Source organism: Columba livia, chromosome 1 (genome assembly GCF_036013475.1).
Source record: "Columba livia isolate bColLiv1 breed racing homer chromosome 1, bColLiv1.pat.W.v2, whole genome shotgun sequence".
In the NCBI taxonomy this organism is placed as follows: Eukaryota; Metazoa; Chordata; class Aves; order Columbiformes; family Columbidae; genus Columba; species Columba livia.
The window spans coordinates 57,789,883-57,808,160 of NC_088602.1; the positions used below are offsets into that span (position 1 = coordinate 57,789,883).

The window sequence follows — 18,278 nt, forward strand, 5'->3', positions numbered from 1 at the left end:
CATTACCTTAAAATTTCATACAGATTTTGTTAATGAATAGATTTCAATTTAAAATATAATCAGACAGGAATTCCATCTTGGTGTATTATTTTCTCACAGATTTACAGATTAAATGGAAATTAAAAATAATGGACCAGTCTACGAAAAGGCAGAAATTGATTCAGCTCTACAAGTGACAATTAATCTACAGTTATCTGTGCCAACCGAGACTGCTGTATCTAGAAAACGTGTTTCCCTACATTAATCACAGTAACAGCTCAACTGATCATTAATTGGTGTTAGGAAATGCGCAACACATGCTGTACTACTATAATGAAACACTGAAAAGAAAAACAATTACCTTAACTGATAACAACACAGACTGAGCCAGAACAAGTACAGCAATAGTTCTCTTAAAAAATGGATGCTGAGTTATGTCATACATCTTAGCTCTAAAGCCATCGTTATCTGAAAAAGAAAGAGTTTGAGGAAGAGAGAATACCCAGTAGTATTTTTCCTCTATTTCTTGACATATTTTCCATGTTCCTTAGTGGCCAAATAATCCTTTACCAGTTTCAAAAGACATTTCTAATTTTCTGCTACAATTTTCCTTATCAAATAGGGTTTCTGAACATATAATTTTAAATACTGAACACTAGCGTTGCATGAAGACTTTGCTACTTGTAGGGCAAGTGCATCGTTCAACTGCTGTCAGGTTAATACATTCCATTCATATCATTAACAGCCAACTGCAAATATTTTTCATTTAGAAATTCATTTTTCATTAAGGCTTATCCTAAAACCATCGAAGCACAACCTTTTTTGGGTTGATTTTAATAACCTTATGCAGAGATCTGTAGTTGGTGCCTGTTTCCACATTAACTTATGCACAACCTCCTAGTGGCCTCACAATTACAATTTTAATTTGAATCGCAGACTCCTGGGGAATCATGAACACTAGGGCTCAACATGAATAAAATCAAAATATCTTTGATACCCGGACGAGGTGGGAGATGAAGAGGTTGTGCTATCTTCAGTCTGCTTTTCAGATCTTCCCATCGCCTCTGATCTACAGTCAGTAAAGCCGTCCCCTTAACAAACAAAGAGAAGCGTATAAAGCTTTTGTCATACAAAAGCTAGAACACTTAATGCTGTAAACATGAAAACAACATTCTCTTTGGTGCCTGAAATAAAGTTACATACGCAACTCTCCTTAAATAACACACAGTTTGGGCAAAGGAGTCTAAAGTACCCGCTGGTACTCAAGAGGATTTCTGGATGCATTAGCTGTGAGTTTCTGGGACTGGGCTCAGCAGGCACAGTTGTTGCTCTTTGTAGCAGCAGCCCAGTGCGGGCAGTGAAACACTGCAGGAGGTTGTCCATTTGACTGAACATCATTTGCAGGAAGGGCTGTTTTAAAGAGTGGTCGATTTTGTCCAGACTTTTCTGCAGAAAACCCTGCGGCTTGTCTGCGCCACTGCAGTACCTTGGGGAACGAGCCGTCTAGGAGACTGCTGCCGCTCTCCACAGCTCTTCTGTCGGGGTGTAATTCAAATAAAATAATAACATGCTATGAATCTACAAGAGCTCTCCACAAAGGAAGCACAAGGAGAGGTGGGGATACACTGTTAGGGCAGGTGGTGGTAGATGGTAACCTGTGTAGATGTTTTCAGAACACAGGAAGAAACAAGCAAACTCCAAACAGAATTCAGTGTTATTTTAAATGACCTTCAAACCAAAATGAGATCCTCATCACTTCTGTAAAATCCCATGGAAGGAGCCTGGACTTTCAAAAACAAGCGGGACCTTGTCAAGGTAAATGTCACAAGCTTGTCTCTCAGACACCTGGTTGCTCCCACAGTCAGCAGGGAGCTGCACTGACCTGGGCGAGGGATGGTGTGAGGTCTGGGGCTTGTGTGGGTGCTGGAACTGGAGCTGGCTGTGCAACTGATGAGGTCAGGATTGCTCCCTCTCAGTGGGCATAATCTCTTTATTGAGCTGCACCCCCAGACAGCACCCTGGGAGGAGGTGCCTTCCAGCACAACGTGGACAAAGCGACAGATGTAAGGATGCCTATTACTCATGTCAGGCCCAAACAAAAACATTTAGAAACGCTTAGATTAAAAGGCAACCAAATGGGCATGTCTGGTTTAAATTCTTGGAGAGCTTTCACTGCAAAGAAGATGAAAGGTGGCGAAAAAGGTGGACCTTTGAAAAATTTAGCAATTGGGATGACAAGTTGCTCAGTTTCTCAGAAACCACCACTTCCACCAGCAGGATCATTATAAAGGGACCACAGAGCAGAGCTCTGCGAGTGGGACTGCTGCCAGAGGAACTGCATCTGCATTTGGACTTCAGCTCAAAACTGCCAGATAATACTTGAGTCGATCACATCTTCACTGCCAACTGAACACGTGGCTCTCGGGAGCTGCAGCAAGTGTCTGGTGGGGGTTGTGGAACAGGAGGTGCTGGAATACTTTGGGCTGTTGTCCTGTGCTGGGACTCAGCCCACAGCCACCTGTGGTACTTCCCAGTTCAACTACTCCAGGCCTGCAGCTCCAACAGCTCACATGAAATACTACAGCATATCTTAAAATATTTTGCGGGTTTTTTAGAAAATTGTTTGTTCTCCTGTAAAATAGCTCATTTGGTAATTGTCTAACTCTGGCCCTCCTCATCAGCTCCTGGCACCACTCTAACCACGTATCAACTATGAACTTTCTAAAGCCAACATCTAGTCAAAACACCAATCGCTTGGACAAGAAATTAGTTTTAAGAAGATACAGCTTAACCTCAGACAGTGAACTGTTCTGCTCTCTTCTTTCTGTACTAATTGCTGGCCTTCTCTCTATCTTACTTCATATTTTTTTCAGTTCCTGGACATTTCTTCACTCTACTTGAATGTTGATTGGGCTGAAAGGTTTTCCCCACTGCACAATTAACTAACGTATTCATCTTTTCAACTCAAATCTGGAGATGTTTTTTTTTCCCTGTAGTATGCGGCAGTCCCATCCAGAGGATCCTGTCTTTAAGCAGTGTAGACATGAGCTGCTCTTTAACAATTCACCTGGGAACAGGTTTTTCTGCTTTTCAGGGTAATCCATAAAGCCCATGTGAACTGCAGTTCTTTCCTAGAACAGTAGCTACTTTTTTGAGTGACAGACAATTAATTTTATAATGTACCCTGCTGTGTGCCAGGAAAAAGTCACGCAGCTTTACTTTCAGTCTGAAATACTGCAATTGCAAGGTGCTAATGAAACCCCTTGGTCGTAACACATAGAAGTACAATACACCTTTTGTACCTGCCACTGCACATATCCCTACATCAAACTAAACCAGTAGAGAGTGGAGTATCTGTACATACATTGTGCTTTAGGTTCCACCTCCATCTGGTAACACAGCTGCATTGTAAATAAACTCAGACAGCTTTGAAAGAGCATGTGACAGATTGCTGTCACCCCAAGGCTCAAGTTTTGGAGCAAATATGGATCAGGTGTGTGTGAAGCCATACTGGCAAGATTGCAGAATGTAAGATTGGTAAATCAGTCCTAAAGGCGGTCTTACTAGGTAGCACAGACAGTGTAATCTCAGTCTAAGGCTTCTTACAAAGCCAGTTCTACACATGATAAGCCACCTCAGTACCTTGTTTTCATTGAAATTAGCGATGACAACTCCAACGAAAAGGGTCAGTCCAATCATGCAGCCAAGGAATACAAAAACATGAATGTAGATTCCATGGATCTGAATAGACAAAAATAAGATTAATCACTAAACCAAATCAAAGTATGTGTTGTAGAATTCAAAGGCTTTGATGCATTTCCTTACCGGCCCAACGCGATGAATAATAACATCTCTGACTTCCACCCAGCCTTTTAATGAAAGAACTTCAAATAGTGCCAGCATTGCGTTCCCCACATTGTCAAAATTAAAATTCCGAGGATTTGCCCTGAAATGCAGTACACAAATAGGTGTAACTTCAGCAAGAGCTGTTCTTTCTATTTTTTACGTTGATTCTCCCTAGTTTAACCAACATTTTAATACCTTGCCACATTGGTGTGAAAGCCTCTGAAATATACCATTCAAAGTTCTGTCTCAAGAAAAACAAAACAATAGCAAGAGCAATGAATATGTGCAGAGTAATTTTTCCTGATCCCTATGTATGTTTTATTTTTGTTACTCATAATCTGATTCACAGTACTAAAGCTTATAACATGTCAATACATTTTGATGTCCTTGTCAATGAAATTAGCAAAATACAGGGCTCCTGAAAAAACAGTTCTGATGGCACTGGCCCAATTCGGAAATTTACTTGAAGGAGACCAGTCTTAAACCCACACAAATGAGTCAGACTCCAAAGTCAAGAAGATTGTTTAGAAAATGTTGTTCCTTATTTCATTATCATCGTGCACTGATGGTCTAAAGCAAAACTTCCTGAGAGGACATCATATCTTCTTGTTTTTCCTATACGATATGTTCTGACGTTTTGTATCAGTTGAGACTCAAGAGGATGTTTTTGGCTGAACATTGAAAGTACCCTCTTTGGGCTACGTTTACATGTTGTTCTGCCTCTACAATCCAAAACAGATAATCCAAGGAGCCCAAATAACGTTCAAGAATTTATAAGGTAAATAGTTTTATTCCAGAAGAATTGGTGCTTGGTGCTTCTGAAAATCCAAACATTCAGTGAAAAAGAGAGCTTTCGGAGGCAGATATTTCTTTTAAATGTGGTTCTTATACTGACATCTGGCTCTTGAAAATCTGGCCTGACACAGCCAACAGGTGGTATAAATGTCCTTGCAGTAAAACATTTTTCTGCAAAAACAAAGCATTCCCCAAAGTTTACAGTTTTGCCGATTAAGACAGTTTTTGCTTATTTCTGGATCAAGCTGGAGAGGATTGAATTTGCTTACTTGAGGAAGAATTTGTCTGAAGCATACAGAAACAAAGACTTCTGCAGATGTCAGAGTTTCACTGACTGTTCAAATCACAGCATATTATTTCATTAGTGTAGGATGGCTCTGAATCTACCACTGCTGGTACATTCTTTATCCACGCACATAGTCAATTAAAATAATTGTGGCTGTTAAGCTGACTTCGCAAAACACAAACCAACTTAAAAATGTAAACAATTAAAAAGTGGAGTTCTTGCCTGTTCAGGTGTTGGAAAATATTAAAGACTTTATGAAAATACTAACATAAACATAATGTTAGGTCTGAAATAATTTTTATTGCACTACTGCACCAGACAGACCGCAAGGATTCCCCTGCACAAGAAATGGAAAGAAGCTGTTCACTGGCTTAGCTGATGACCATAGAAGAGAAAGGCTGGTTTTTAGGGCTAACTTGTTCATTTTTTTATGGGTAGCTGTAGGCAGGTTCATTTTAATTTCTTTTTCTTCCCATCTTTTCCTATTTATTATTAGGTTCTGTTGCTGATATATGGCTCACAGGATGTCTTCTTAATAGTACTAAAGAGCAATTAAGCGATAATCTTGGTTCAAGACAATAACTCCCACTGTAATAATAATCACATCTAATTCCTATATAAGTTCAGTACCTACAGTCATTTTTTTCCTTTCTGCTTTACAAACAGAACAGCAGGTTAAGTCTAGAAAAGTTTCATATATCTGTTTTCTTACTAAATATACCAGAATTTTTGCCCTTAATATATTTTGAATTAAAAAAACCAACTCTCCATCAATAATTTAGTGCCATGAGATTTGAGTGGTTTTCTACATCCACAGCTGAGTTTTTGAAGAAAGAATGTGTAGCAACTCACCAGACTCGTGGCACCCAAAATCCAGGCTTTTTCTCTCCAGGTCTTAACTTCAAATTGAGATTTTTGGAAACACTCACATTTATTCTGAAGATGCCATGACAATCTTCCTATAGTGAAATAAACCACAGCCTGAGGTTAAATAATGGCCTGTGAGAGATGCCAAAATGCCAGTATAGATAGCACACTTGCCATGATGGGGAAGCAATGTAAACAGAAATCAAGGCTTATTTACTGATTTGGGGTTAATAGTCATGGACCTTTACCAAAAGCAAAAATGCAACTTAGGAATGATGAAAAAAAACCCTCTCCTTTCAGGACTGAGAGTGCTTTTCATTTTGCAAGACCATCTAGCCTTTCAACCCATTTCCTAAAGACCATTGCTCTCTTCAGGTGATGATGATGATATTTCTCCAAATGGAGTACAAAACACAGCTAACTTTCTCCAGGCAACTTACACAGCATTCCTAGTGCTTTTAACCTCTTGCAGCCTCACCTGGTTTTTAACTGCTGACCTAGGAATACAAAGGTGTCATTTTTCATGGTTCATTCCATGTGACATCCAGCCCTTTGCAGATAAGAGGGTATGAAGGTATGAATTTGACAGCTTTTTCAGACAGTCCCAAATATTTGGACTTGCTTCACTTTTTTTACTCTAAACCCCAGCCTTTCCCTTATTCACTCCTTTACCACCTTTCCCTCCATCAGCCCACTTCTGAACAAATGCCCAAGCTCTCCATCTCTCATATGACAGTTCTGATTGCCCCACTGGCTTTCCTCAGCAGGCAGGAATGGGACAACACACTATTATTTTGAAGCAAAAAAGCAGTTCTTACCCTAGAGATGATGTGCGGATCATTGCATTTAGCCAGTTTTCCAGCAAACAGCTGCACTCCAAAGCTTGCGAAAACAAGCATTAATGTCAGCAAAAGAATAGAAACCTGTAAAGATGAAGTTACACTTGTCAAGCTTTCCTCCTGCGGTCTTGAAAAAGGGGCTTAGATCCTTCTGTGAACTGCAGAGAGGATCGTTCAGTTGCATAAACCTGGAGATACGGCTTTTGTGACAGACATATTACATCAGGCTCTGATTCAGTAACCAGGTGCTGTGTTGTTGTTGTTATTATTATTACTGTTATTATTACTAACATAGCATCTAAAAATCGTAGATAAGGATCAAAACTTTCTTGCACTCAGTGTACCACCTTGTCAAATTCTGTATGCACAAGAATTGCCATTCACTTTAAAGAAAACTCTTCAACTACTTAAATACGTGCTACTTCTCTTTTTCTGAATCAGGCTTTACTAATTAATCTAAGTAAGCTACTGTTAGATAGTTAATTCCAGGACAGCTACAATAAAAATATGCATGAGAAAATTATGATGTAAATATCTTTAACAGAATACAGTATCTACGGAATGCTAAAATGCTAACTAGCTTTATATTTTTTCTTCTTCTCTATTACTGTCTGCAAATATTTTGCAGTTTAGCTTTTTATAAAAACCTGACCAACACAGCATTCTGTTAAGGAACAAAATATCTTTTATTTAGGGTGACAAATAATCTCATAGTGTCCTGAAAGTGCATAATCATGATCATCATAATAACGACAACATAACAATGAGATCCAGATCTGCAATGAACAACTGTATTGTCTCTGGCTGTCTCTCAAAAAACTTGGAGGTAGAGACCTTCAGCTTCGAAACGAGATTTACTTTTGTTCTTGCAGAGCGGTCATACCCTACTTCTCATCTTCATTCCCCAACTAGATCTGTGAATAAGGGGTAGATTTTTATTTCATTAATCCTCCTATGTCTTGATGGCCACTGAATGAATAATATAATTTAGATAAGAGTTATTACAACAGCTTTATTCAGTACAAATGTAAATGAGTTACTTATATTCCTAATTTTTAACCTGTTGTGTGGTCATCTGCAGTGGCAGCTACAATGAAAAGTAAACAGACAACAATGGATAAAAGATAAATATACATAAACATTATAGCTTAAATGGTATCTTATTACTCCTTCATGTCTTCTTTTTAACAATGAGAACAAAATATCTGGCACATACCAGAAAGATTTCCTTAAAGCCACTAAACAGCTCTCGCACCACTTTCCTCATCTGAGGGACTAGTTTGAAAATCCGAAGAGGTCGGAGGCAGCGGAGTACCATTAAGAGCTGAGCTCCAGATTTGGCAGGGACGTTCTGAGGCATCCAGCACAGGAATATCAAACTCACCTTGGGGAGACAGAGCAGAAAAAGGCAAAGGATGAGGCTCACAATGTCTTACTTGACATAGACACAGTGCAGAAGATCAAGAAACACTTATCTTCCTTAAAATTAAAGGGAAGATTAAGGCAAAAAAAGCCTAATTTGGAGAAACGACTTGGATCTCCTGTGCTCTGGCTGATTGTCCAAACAAATGGGCCTTAGCCTCAGCCTCTTTTTTCCCCTTTGACTCCAGATCTATTTTATTATTTTCAGCAGATGGACCTGTTCCAAAAGAAGAAATCAAATTGGCTGGTTCAGAGCAGGGACACGAACTATATTCCTGGAACAGGCAGCATAATCTCTCTCCACTTCTCATTTCAAGCAGAGATTCTACCCTAAACCTGAGATATCCACATGGGCAATGTCTGTGAACAGTTTCCTCAACAGTTTTTCCTACCACTTTGTTACAGGCATTAGTAGTTCTATCACTGTGTGGTTTTATCAGATGAATATTATGCATTCAACAGTGTTTTCAAACAGCATAGTTTTGTCTTGTTGCCCACACAATTTCTGTTAGTGATTATGAAGTCCATTAATGACTTTTTATTTTTTAAAAAGTCTTTTTAAAGCCCAGGTTATTACAGGGGGACAGAGATAAGTGTTACCAAGAGGTAAGTGCACAAAAAATGGAGGATCAAGTTGATATCATCAATATGATTTAAAACATAATACAATTCATGAAAAACAACAGTGGTAAAAGACAGCCACCCCATCAAAACAAAAAGATGTGCATATGCTTCTGACTTTCTTTCATATTCTTTTAAGATTGCCACAGGCACATTTGGAATATCCAAGCTACACCATCTAAATTTTCCTTCAGACAAGCAGAGGGATTCAGAGGGATTTCAAGAAACTTATGCACATACTGATTATGCATACTACAGTAGGAGTTTTGTATAAGTATGCATATTTTCATTTATGCTAACAATGGAATCTTTGATACAAATTGTTCATGACAAATTTTATGCAGCACATCTGTCTGGTGGATTAATCTCTGAAAGATTTAATCTAAATCCATCAAAGCCATTTTGCTTAGCAATTTCTTCAGTTAGAAAATATTTCATACTGTATTATACTGAGCTCTGTTTTTGACACATTGTGTGTGTTTATTGTCATACGTGAAGAGGAAAGAGAGCCCCTTCTCTTGTATATGAATGGAATGTAAGAAATTTCCAGAGGGCAAAGAAAATGGTAGATTTTATTTTTCCTGAAAACCACTACTGACAGGTAATTCAATATAAAAGGATGCTGCTTTGCTTTCTTTCTGCTATAGCAACACCAAAAACTTGGATTTGCCCTTCTGTCAAATGGTAAAAGCTTTTGAAACACCTTCTATCAAGCAGAACTGTTGAGAGAGAAGGAAGCAACGAATGGCTAAGAAATGGATAAAGATTCTCCTGTGTAAAAATGCTGAAGCAAGTCAGAGATCTTGAGCTTACTTTGGAATAAAATCAGGTCTGATACTTAAAACATACCAACATATAAACAATTAAAAGGGACCATACAATGGCTCTACACTAAATTGCTGGGTGCTTATCACGTCAGTGTGTTTTTAGATGTCTAAAAAAGTGTTTGCACACATAACTGGTAAGACTGCATAAGAAATTTGTCAATTACACTACTGCATTTGCACCAGGGTGCAGAGCCAAACTTTTTAACGTCAATCATTTATACATTCAAAGATATCAGAATTAAGAACGCTGAATATGCTTCCCATAAATATAAAAACTTACAAGATATATAAATATGTCCATAACTCCTCCAAAGTCCCTAATGACAGCTGTTGGTGTAAAAAACAAGCCATCTGCCATTATCTTCAAATTAAGCTCAATGCTCATGAATATTACAAAAACATATTCAGCAATCTGAAAATCAAAGCAGAGAACAGTCAATTTAGGAAAAGGCAGTGGAAAAACCAAGGTGACAGTGTTTCATTAAATGTCAAACAATTCAGTGACAGTACCTGGAGTGTTGGAGCATGCATAACTCTTCTAAAGGGGGATTCAAACATCATGGAAATGCAGGAGCAGATAGTAACGATGATCATGACCCAGTCTAGGTAAGTAACCAAACCCAGCAAGTCACTGTGAAAAACACACAAGGATAACCATTACAAACGTGCCAAGAGTGCTGGGTCACTTGTATTATGTCTACACCACAGCTAAGTGCTTTCCTATGAAAAAAAAATTAAGCTGAGGAGTGTCAGAGATTTCAATATTTCAGAAGTGCATAGTAAAACTAAGGCAGTTACATGCAAGTGAAGAAGTCTGATAAAAAAATCCTCTTCCTATTAATCCTCCTCCCCAAACAACTCCATGAATAGAAAAACCTTTTTGAGGGAAATAAAGAGATACACATGTGCATGCACACATGCACACACACATGCATGTGTGCGCTCACACACTTATACTGCAGGCTGATGTGACCAAGCAAAGTTACTTTTGCAGTGCTTACTAAAGTTGATGATATTTGGTATTTTTCACTGCTCCAGTAACAGGATCTGTTTTAGAACTATAAAAAGAAGAAAAGATAACAGTCATTTACATTTTATTTTAGTCAGCATTATAATTATACCATGCATCCATTACGTCAAAGTAATTTATGTCCAAAGTCAAGGCTATGTTTTATCTTGGCTTAATTTAAATGTCTGTATGAGTTTCATTTAATTCTATGTCATTTAAGTCATATTATCAACACAGCTAGTATCTCTCTAATTAATGGTTTACCTGTAATTCCTCTAATGATTCTTTAAACTGGTAGTTTTTGGGGTCTTGCTTTTGTAAACAAGGACTTAATTTTGTATTTTGCTTGGGGGCAGTAGAGGATAACCTGCCACCGAATTTTATGTACCAAAGCACTTCCTCAGGAGTTCTTTCCTTCTACTTCAAAACCTCTTGACTGATAACCTCAGCTGACACACACCAAAAAATCCTTCCACATGACCTATTTCTTTTTTTACTTCTTCAATCATTTTCTGATTAATATTCCTAGATTCTCCATATTTGAATTTCCCTGTGAAATTGCAGTGCTTCACCTACCATATCCAAAAACCCATTAGGCAGCCAGAGCGAGTGAGAACCCCTCTATAAGTAATAAGGACATATTTAGGTGACACGAGTTAAGTTCTTGCTCCAACAATTATTAAACCTTCTTATACAAAGCAGAACAGCTTCAGCAGAAGAAGCTGCAAAAATCCTACCCAAGAAGCCTCCCCTGCCCCAGTGGTTATGGGAACTTTTTACTTAACTTTCAAATCCTTGTAACAAACCATATATCCGATATTGCATGTAAGGGTTCTAGCGACCGGGATGTGAAATTGCTACCGCTTCCTTAAAGTGACAAATGGACTGACCTGCACTAAGCCATTACCACTAGAAGAGATTTCATGGTCATGAATAACAAGAACACAACATGCACAAAAGGAGAACGAGAGGAATCTTCCACAGGCCAGGTTCAGCCACTTACACCAGTCAGTATACAGAATCTACTGATTTTAGTGCCCTTCCACTGAAGGCGCTGGCTTTTGTGTCTTCTTAAGCTCATACCTCTTCCCCACACTGTACACAGTGGCATTCCTTAGCCTTTTGTACTAGAAGAAAATATGCATCCCACCAGTTTGAAAAAGATATCTAGAATATCTTACTTGGCAAGCTGGGACAATGAATAAAGTAGATATGATTAAAATAAATGGAAAAAATGACTTTAACAAAATCAGTTTAATCTTAGAATGGCAAACATTTTCATTAAACTGCTGATAATCCAAGTATCCTGTTACCCTTGGGCAATTCACAATGCTAAGAGGGACTGACACGTCTAATATTTGACAAGTGGATTGGAATGTATGTTTGTGTGTTTTGTTTTGCCGTTTTAATTTGCAACTACTTCATGGAAGTGCAAGCCACAATCAAGCTAGCAGTTGCATAGAAAAGTAGGCACCTAACTGAAGGACATGCTTCTACATAGGTGGCAGAACACTTAAATATGGGTACTGTAGAAACTGAGTATCTAACCTTCCTGTTGCTCTACTTAGCAGTAATTTGTTGAAGGGCACAAAGCAGATCCATAGTAAAGCACATACTGAAACCAGGTCTTCCGAGTGACAAACTTACAGCATTGAGCTATCTTTTGTCTTACCTGTCTGTTTGCAAGGTGACATGCATTAACCCTCCAAAATGACAGTGCCAGTCAGAGAGGTTTAAAAGAAAATCTGTAAGATGATTTTATATCAAGCTGCTTGTACATAGATCTGTATCTGCCACACTCACATACACCTGCACTTTAGTTCCTGAATGTTCCTGGTTTTCACTTGGTCTCAGCTTTTCTCCTTTTATCTCCCACAGCTGAACATCTTCCCATCCATTCTGGGTCTCTCATTATGGACTAAGGAGTCTTTGGGTAAGCACAGTGGGATTATTTTATTTTCATACTTTTCTGTTCTTTGAATAACTGTTGGTGTATAAAGACTTCCCACCTTATGATGAGGAATAGGCAGGGACTAGCAAGCTGGTTAAAAAATGGGGATATAAAACATTACCCTTTCCTCTCAGCTCATGCCTGCAGTTTCCCCACAGGCTTGTGCCAACTCATCAGCAGGGCAGGTTGCTCAAACACGTCTCACCCCTTACACAGCATCTGATTGCTTCCTTTCCTCAACAGCAAGGCTATACCATAGGCAACTGACTGCCAGCTCGTGGGATGATGATATTGTACAGTTTTTCTTCCAAAATACAAGTTAGAACTAGATTTCTGAGGCCACTAAAGTAAACACTTGTTGGAACCAATGGTTGGTATGGAATAAACTTACGCATTAAAGCGAGCTCGTACCACCACTCGGCAGAAATTCCTGAATCTGTGCTCACGACCAACTATGAAAAGTGGTTTATCAAAATACGGATGATTCTCCCGCAGCTCCTCTTCCTGGACTTTCCTTTTGAAAGACAGAAGGTAAACTATTAAGCATTATACCTGGCAAAAATATCCCTTATACTTTTTCTGTTTTCATCATGAATCTCAATACTTTTTACTTCATATAGAGAACACTTATTATGGAAAAGCGTGCACTCAGACTTTTGATTTTTAAATACCTTTTCATTTCAGCTTGTTCTTTTTTTTCTTGGATCATCTTTATCTCACTGTCTTCTCTCTGTGCATTTCTGTATCTCACTGTGTTGGAGTGCTACAAGGAAAATGATTCCTTTTAATAGGGGTCTGCGGGTTGTTGTTTTTGAAAGTTTCAGATGAAAGCAATCTTTATTTCCAAATGCACTGCACATCAACTCTATCAAGCATATTGTATTTCCTATCTACAGCACAAGGCTGCTTATTTTCATCAAGGTTAATTTCAGTTTTAATTTCATGCACGAAGTCCCATCCAGTGCAACTTTTAACTTTAAAAGAAAAGGTCTTGTAAGCTCAGCCGATGTCTCTGAACTGGAATGAATACCATCAAAGTTACTAAGGGCAAAGACTGGGGAAAAAAAGGCTTTAGACACCCTTTCAGCTTCTCAAGGCGGCTGCATGTCAGCTACATTTGCTTTAAAAGAGGAGTAACCTACAGTTTCTTCCTACCACCATGCAAAATAGTTCAGTAATTACTTCTTGTGCAGTTGTTTTTAAGTACTAAGCACATCTAGAAAATGACTATCAAAGTTTGGAAATGGAGGGACTTATATTGCCCCTTGAATTTTCATAGTCACAGAGATCCACCAAATGTCATTGTGAATTTGCAGAAGTGAAAATGCACTTAACTGCGTGAAACTACGGCACAGTGAAATCCCTGATTACTATTCTCCTTTTTAGTCTTTGTCCTTTTGTCTGACAGTTCTTGTGTTTGAAAAGTATTGTTAAACTTCTGTCGGAAATTTCGAAGTACTGTTTTGCCAGCCTGAGTGATTTGTATAATTCCACAGTAAGGCTTTTTAAGGTGTCCTGGGTAGCAATTGTTGTGTTCCTAATGTAGTGTCTACAGCTTCAGTGAATCCATCTCAGCAAGTGTTTCAAAACCAGTAAGTCTGTCACTGAAATAACCGTGTCAATTATTTTGAGGATAATTCTAATGCAACTACAGTATTTATGATTTCCTTTCAAGATTTCAAAAGACAAATTGTAAACAAGATCATAGACATTAGTCTTACACAAGCATTTATTATATAGTACATATGCTTATTTCTTATATTCTCGAATTGAAACCATCATTTCTATGAGGACTTACATCTTGAGTCAACGTTTCAAGAGATTTTCCTCTGCTGATTCGCTGGCTGTTGGAACCATGTCTCAGTGACCTGAAACAATCATAATCAATTTAACGATACATCTCTTAGATGAAATTTTTGACCTTTATAGGAAGGCTATTATAAAGCACTGCTCTCCAGCCACCCAATACATCAAAATCTTATCATTTTTTCTCTTGCTGACATCAGAAGCTTATATGTTCTTCAATTGTTTTCAATCTGGTCTAACATAAGCCAATTTCTTTCCTTCTGATCTTTAAACTGATAGCTTTGTAGTCGGTGAAGGAAATGACATTTGAAATAAAAAGGCATTTTCTCCATTTATACAGTACATTGAATTTCATTATTGTTACAATGAAGAATGTAGACTTCAGTTCTTTGCACATGTAAGTCATTTCAGTTTTTCACACATTAGGTATTGCTCAAATTTATTTTTTCATTCACCTTTATTTTAAGAATATTTTAAACCATCCTTACTGTGTTTACCTGCGTTCTTGTCGTATATGATGCTGGACACTGAGTATTGACCTTTCCTTTGCAGGCTGCCCCTCAAAGGATCCACTCAGCATGCGTTGTCTAGTGCAGGCCCTACAAAGAAATATAATGATGAAGCCACAGAATTTTCAGTATAAATGAGAACTTCTGAGGTAGCATGTTCAGACAAGTCAGCTTGGCTTTCTGGGGAGCAAGTGCACAGCTTAACGGAGAATAACAATAAAAGAGCAATGGACTTCCCATGAAAAAGTGTTATTTCCAAGGCAATGGTCCCCACTCTGCAACAAAGCTGGTCATCTGACGAACCTTCTCCATGCCATAGCAAGGCTCACCTTTGAAGTTTTTTCAGTTTGCTGTAGAATTGATGGTCCCTTAAGACTTCACGAAGCGTGAAAAGGGTCAGGCAATTCACTAATCACCCATAAAACCAGCTTCTCAGCAATAAAGAATGGAATAGTACAAATACAGCTGTCAATTTAGGGCAGCTCCCTTTCAGGGAGCTGTATGTGACAAAATATTTATGTACACAATCAAGACTTGCAGCGTATCTTTGAGGGCTCTTCTCCATAACCAGGACCATGTGTAGTCTGAAATGAAAAGCTGCACATTGCTGATATGCTGTAATATGACATGTCAGCTCTCTTGGAATGCATTGAGCTCGCAGCATTTTGTTGTTGTAACAGGGTTTTTTCACCTGTTAGTTCATTTGTTTCACTTTGTTTTTCCTGAAATTTGGCAAATATATTTTACACTATTTTGGCAGAAATGAATATGTCATTCGGATGGTTGGCTAGTAAGTGTGCTACGGTAAAATAGAACGTGCATGTCTTTATTTTGCTGGCTACAATGAAATGGTTTGCTTAAGAAAAAGGGAGGTTCCCACTAAAGAGAGCTGACACAACTCCTCAGATGGCTGAGAAAAGGCACTTTGGGCAACTTTGGAAAAATATTTTCACTTTCCTGGAATGCTGCAATTTTCCATTTACACAGTGAATGGCTTATTGCTCATTTTGTGCTTTACAATCATTAAGAGAAACTCACACAAGATCCAGCTGGTAATATTTCATACTTTTTAATGAATCAAATCTCCATTTTTGTTGAAAACATGAAAAAAACTACATGCTATTGGAGTGACCACTTTGTTCACCAGTCTACAGTAATGCTTGGATAAATGCTGTCCTTGACACCATGGAATGATCACGCTTGATGGCAAAAGGCGTCCCAGGCATGTTCTTCCCCCCTATGACTTTGTTTTTCACTCTTCTCTGCTATTTCTCCTTCTTTTGGATTTAAACACATAAATGATAAGAGTAGGGATCCAAAGTGAGGTCTGGAACAAAAAATGCGAAACTTAGAATGCTTGTGTCACCACTGCCGATCATACTCACATGCTAGAAAAATACATTGTCCTACACTCATTACAGAGGGCATTAGATTACACTACACTGAATGGAAGCATTATGCCATTTAAGAAAATTACTGTATGTCTTATAAAAAATAGCTCATCTTAGTCAAATCATGAACACTATAATACCAATGGATTTTAAGCATTAAATTAGGGAGGATGATATTACATAACACTGTCAGAAGACAACAGAGATATAATTTGAATACCTGTGCAATTTTCGTGTAAAAAAAAAAAATATAAAAAATAGATCCTACCTAACTCCATTAAAATGACAATCCAGTTTTGGTAAGAGACAATGGAAAGTTCTGTGGTCTGATTCTGTATAGAGGCTTCCTGCTGTGACACAGAAGGTAACTTATCTTTTTTTTCCCCTATAAATATAAATTATTGTGCTCTGCTTTTAACTGCTACAAAGGTTTTTCTTGACATCAAAAATCACTTGCACATAAACTTCTCATGTCCTTGTACACAGGTTGCGAAGTTACATGAACTCTTAGTGTCCATACTAAGAGAGAACATTAAATGCTCAAACAACAAATTATTTACCTGACTAACGAACAAGATGGCTTATTTGATTACTAATGGTATAATAAAATACACTTAACCATATAGTGTACAGAATGGGCATACAGAAAGGGTAAGACCTTTGGAAAGACTCTTAGCATTGTTTATGATCTTTTCCTAAGTTATATTCCTAAATCCATATTCATTGTTATTATTGCTATTGTCTGTCTTTTCCTTTTTTGCTATTCTGTTGAACCATTTTTATTCCAACCCGTGAGTTTTGCCTTTTGTTTCCTGATTCTCCTCCCCATCCCACCAGTGCGAGGGGAGGGAGGAGTGAGAGGCACATGGTTCTAATTGCTGGCTGTGGCTAAACCAGCTGAATCACCATCCCTGGAGGCGTTTAAAAGATGCAGAGATTAGGTTCTTAGGGACATGGTTTAGTGATGCACTTGACAGTGTTAGGTTAATGGTTGGACTTCATGATCTTAAAGTTCTTTTCCAACCAAAATGATTCTATGATTCTAAACCACATGTTCTTAGTTTGCCTTGAAAAGCACCAATGGAATAAAATACTCCGAAAAATAAAGTGTGATTTGGTAGGTTATCAGAAAGCCAGGCTACACGTGAAGATCATACAGAACATGATACCGGAATAGTACATAGTTTGTATTACCTGCAAGCAATTATGAGGTCCAAACTTTTGAAGTCCTCTGAACTATTTCGTGCTTTGGAACCCCTGAAAAATAAGCAGTGACTGGAGTGTTCGAGTAGCATTCTTTGAGCTAATGCAAAATATTAAATGCTTTGATCAATACTCCAAAATACTATACCTTTCATGAATATTCTGAGGTTTCTTGCAGAGGGTATGCATATAGCTCACGCTTAGACTTTTCAGGGAGGCCTCCTTTCCACAACAGGTCACTCATCTTCTTGCATCTCAATATAACACTGATTCTTCTGTATTGTTTTAATGAGTGAATATTTACACATTATGTAGTAACTGCACATGTTGCTATGTACTTTTGTTCTTGTTCTCCCTGTAACACACTCACACTGAAGTCACAGTAGCAGTGTGGCATTGCTTCAGCAAAACACACCATTATCATCATAATTCAGCACTGTTCTCACTATGACTCTATATTCTTGCTACATCTTTCTATGCTTTGATTATGCTTCTGGCTAACTTGGAAAATATGGTTAAATGTGGCAGGTGGTGAATCCACCTGATTGGTGTGTTAGTGTTTCCCTCTTTCATTTTATAAATTTAATTCAATAAGGCACTGTTTTAATAGCAAATAAAACACACATTTTCACCACAGCTACACTACTGTTTTTTGGGGAAAAGGATACTATTTTTTGAAGAGAACCGAATCTAGCACTAGTAAAATAAAATGAATTATTAATGTGAGTTGGATAATTCCTGTTTTTTTTTTCCATGTTTTTCTTGTTTCCTTCCATATGCCTCTAAAGAGGAAAACAAATAGTCGCTGATTTTCTTCAGTGTGGTAACATACTGTCTTTTAACCATAACTATGGTAACATCCTTTCTTTTCTTTAGCTGTTTGGTATTCTCATTGTCATCCTTACCTTGCTGGTTCAGCTTTTCCTC

The 18,278-nt window shown here is 38.0% G+C and overlaps 1 protein-coding gene and 1 long non-coding RNA gene across 8 annotated transcripts in view; both read right to left on the bottom strand.

Annotated features, from left to right (window-relative positions):
- Positions 1 to 18,278, bottom strand: part of NALCN (sodium leak channel, non-selective) — a 238,908-nt gene that overhangs the window by 18,876 nt on the left and 201,754 nt on the right. For 4 of the 7 annotated variants that reach the window (XM_065057827.1, XM_065057860.1, XM_005513337.3 and 1 more), the window contains 14 exons: positions 14,746 to 14,847; positions 14,241 to 14,310; positions 13,114 to 13,205; positions 12,834 to 12,956; positions 10,484 to 10,540; positions 9,993 to 10,113; positions 9,763 to 9,894; positions 7,829 to 7,996; positions 6,592 to 6,696; positions 5,759 to 5,865; positions 3,805 to 3,925; positions 3,622 to 3,720; positions 977 to 1,070; positions 341 to 447 (listed from right to left, as the gene is read on the bottom strand). In XM_065057827.1, coding sequence (XP_064913899.1) covers positions 341 to 447; positions 977 to 1,070; positions 3,622 to 3,720; positions 3,805 to 3,925; positions 5,759 to 5,865; positions 6,592 to 6,696; positions 7,829 to 7,996; positions 9,763 to 9,894; positions 9,993 to 10,113; positions 10,484 to 10,540; positions 12,834 to 12,956; positions 13,114 to 13,205; positions 14,241 to 14,310; positions 14,746 to 14,847 — 1,498 coding nt within the window. The remainder of the gene's footprint in view (positions 1 to 340; positions 448 to 976; positions 1,071 to 3,621; positions 3,721 to 3,804; positions 3,926 to 5,758; positions 5,866 to 6,591; positions 6,697 to 7,828; positions 7,997 to 9,762; positions 9,895 to 9,992; positions 10,114 to 10,483; positions 10,541 to 12,833; positions 12,957 to 13,113; positions 13,206 to 14,240; positions 14,311 to 14,745; positions 14,848 to 18,278) is intronic. The other 3 variants (XM_065057839.1, XM_065057844.1, XM_065057850.1) reach the window with 3 other exon arrangements.
- LOC135579090 (uncharacterized) lies at positions 15,917 to 17,707 on the bottom strand. Its single transcript, XR_010471512.1, has 3 exons — positions 17,500 to 17,707; positions 17,343 to 17,405; positions 15,917 to 16,084 (listed from the first exon to the last, which is right to left on the bottom strand). It is a non-coding gene; the product is annotated as an uncharacterized LOC135579090 (long non-coding RNA).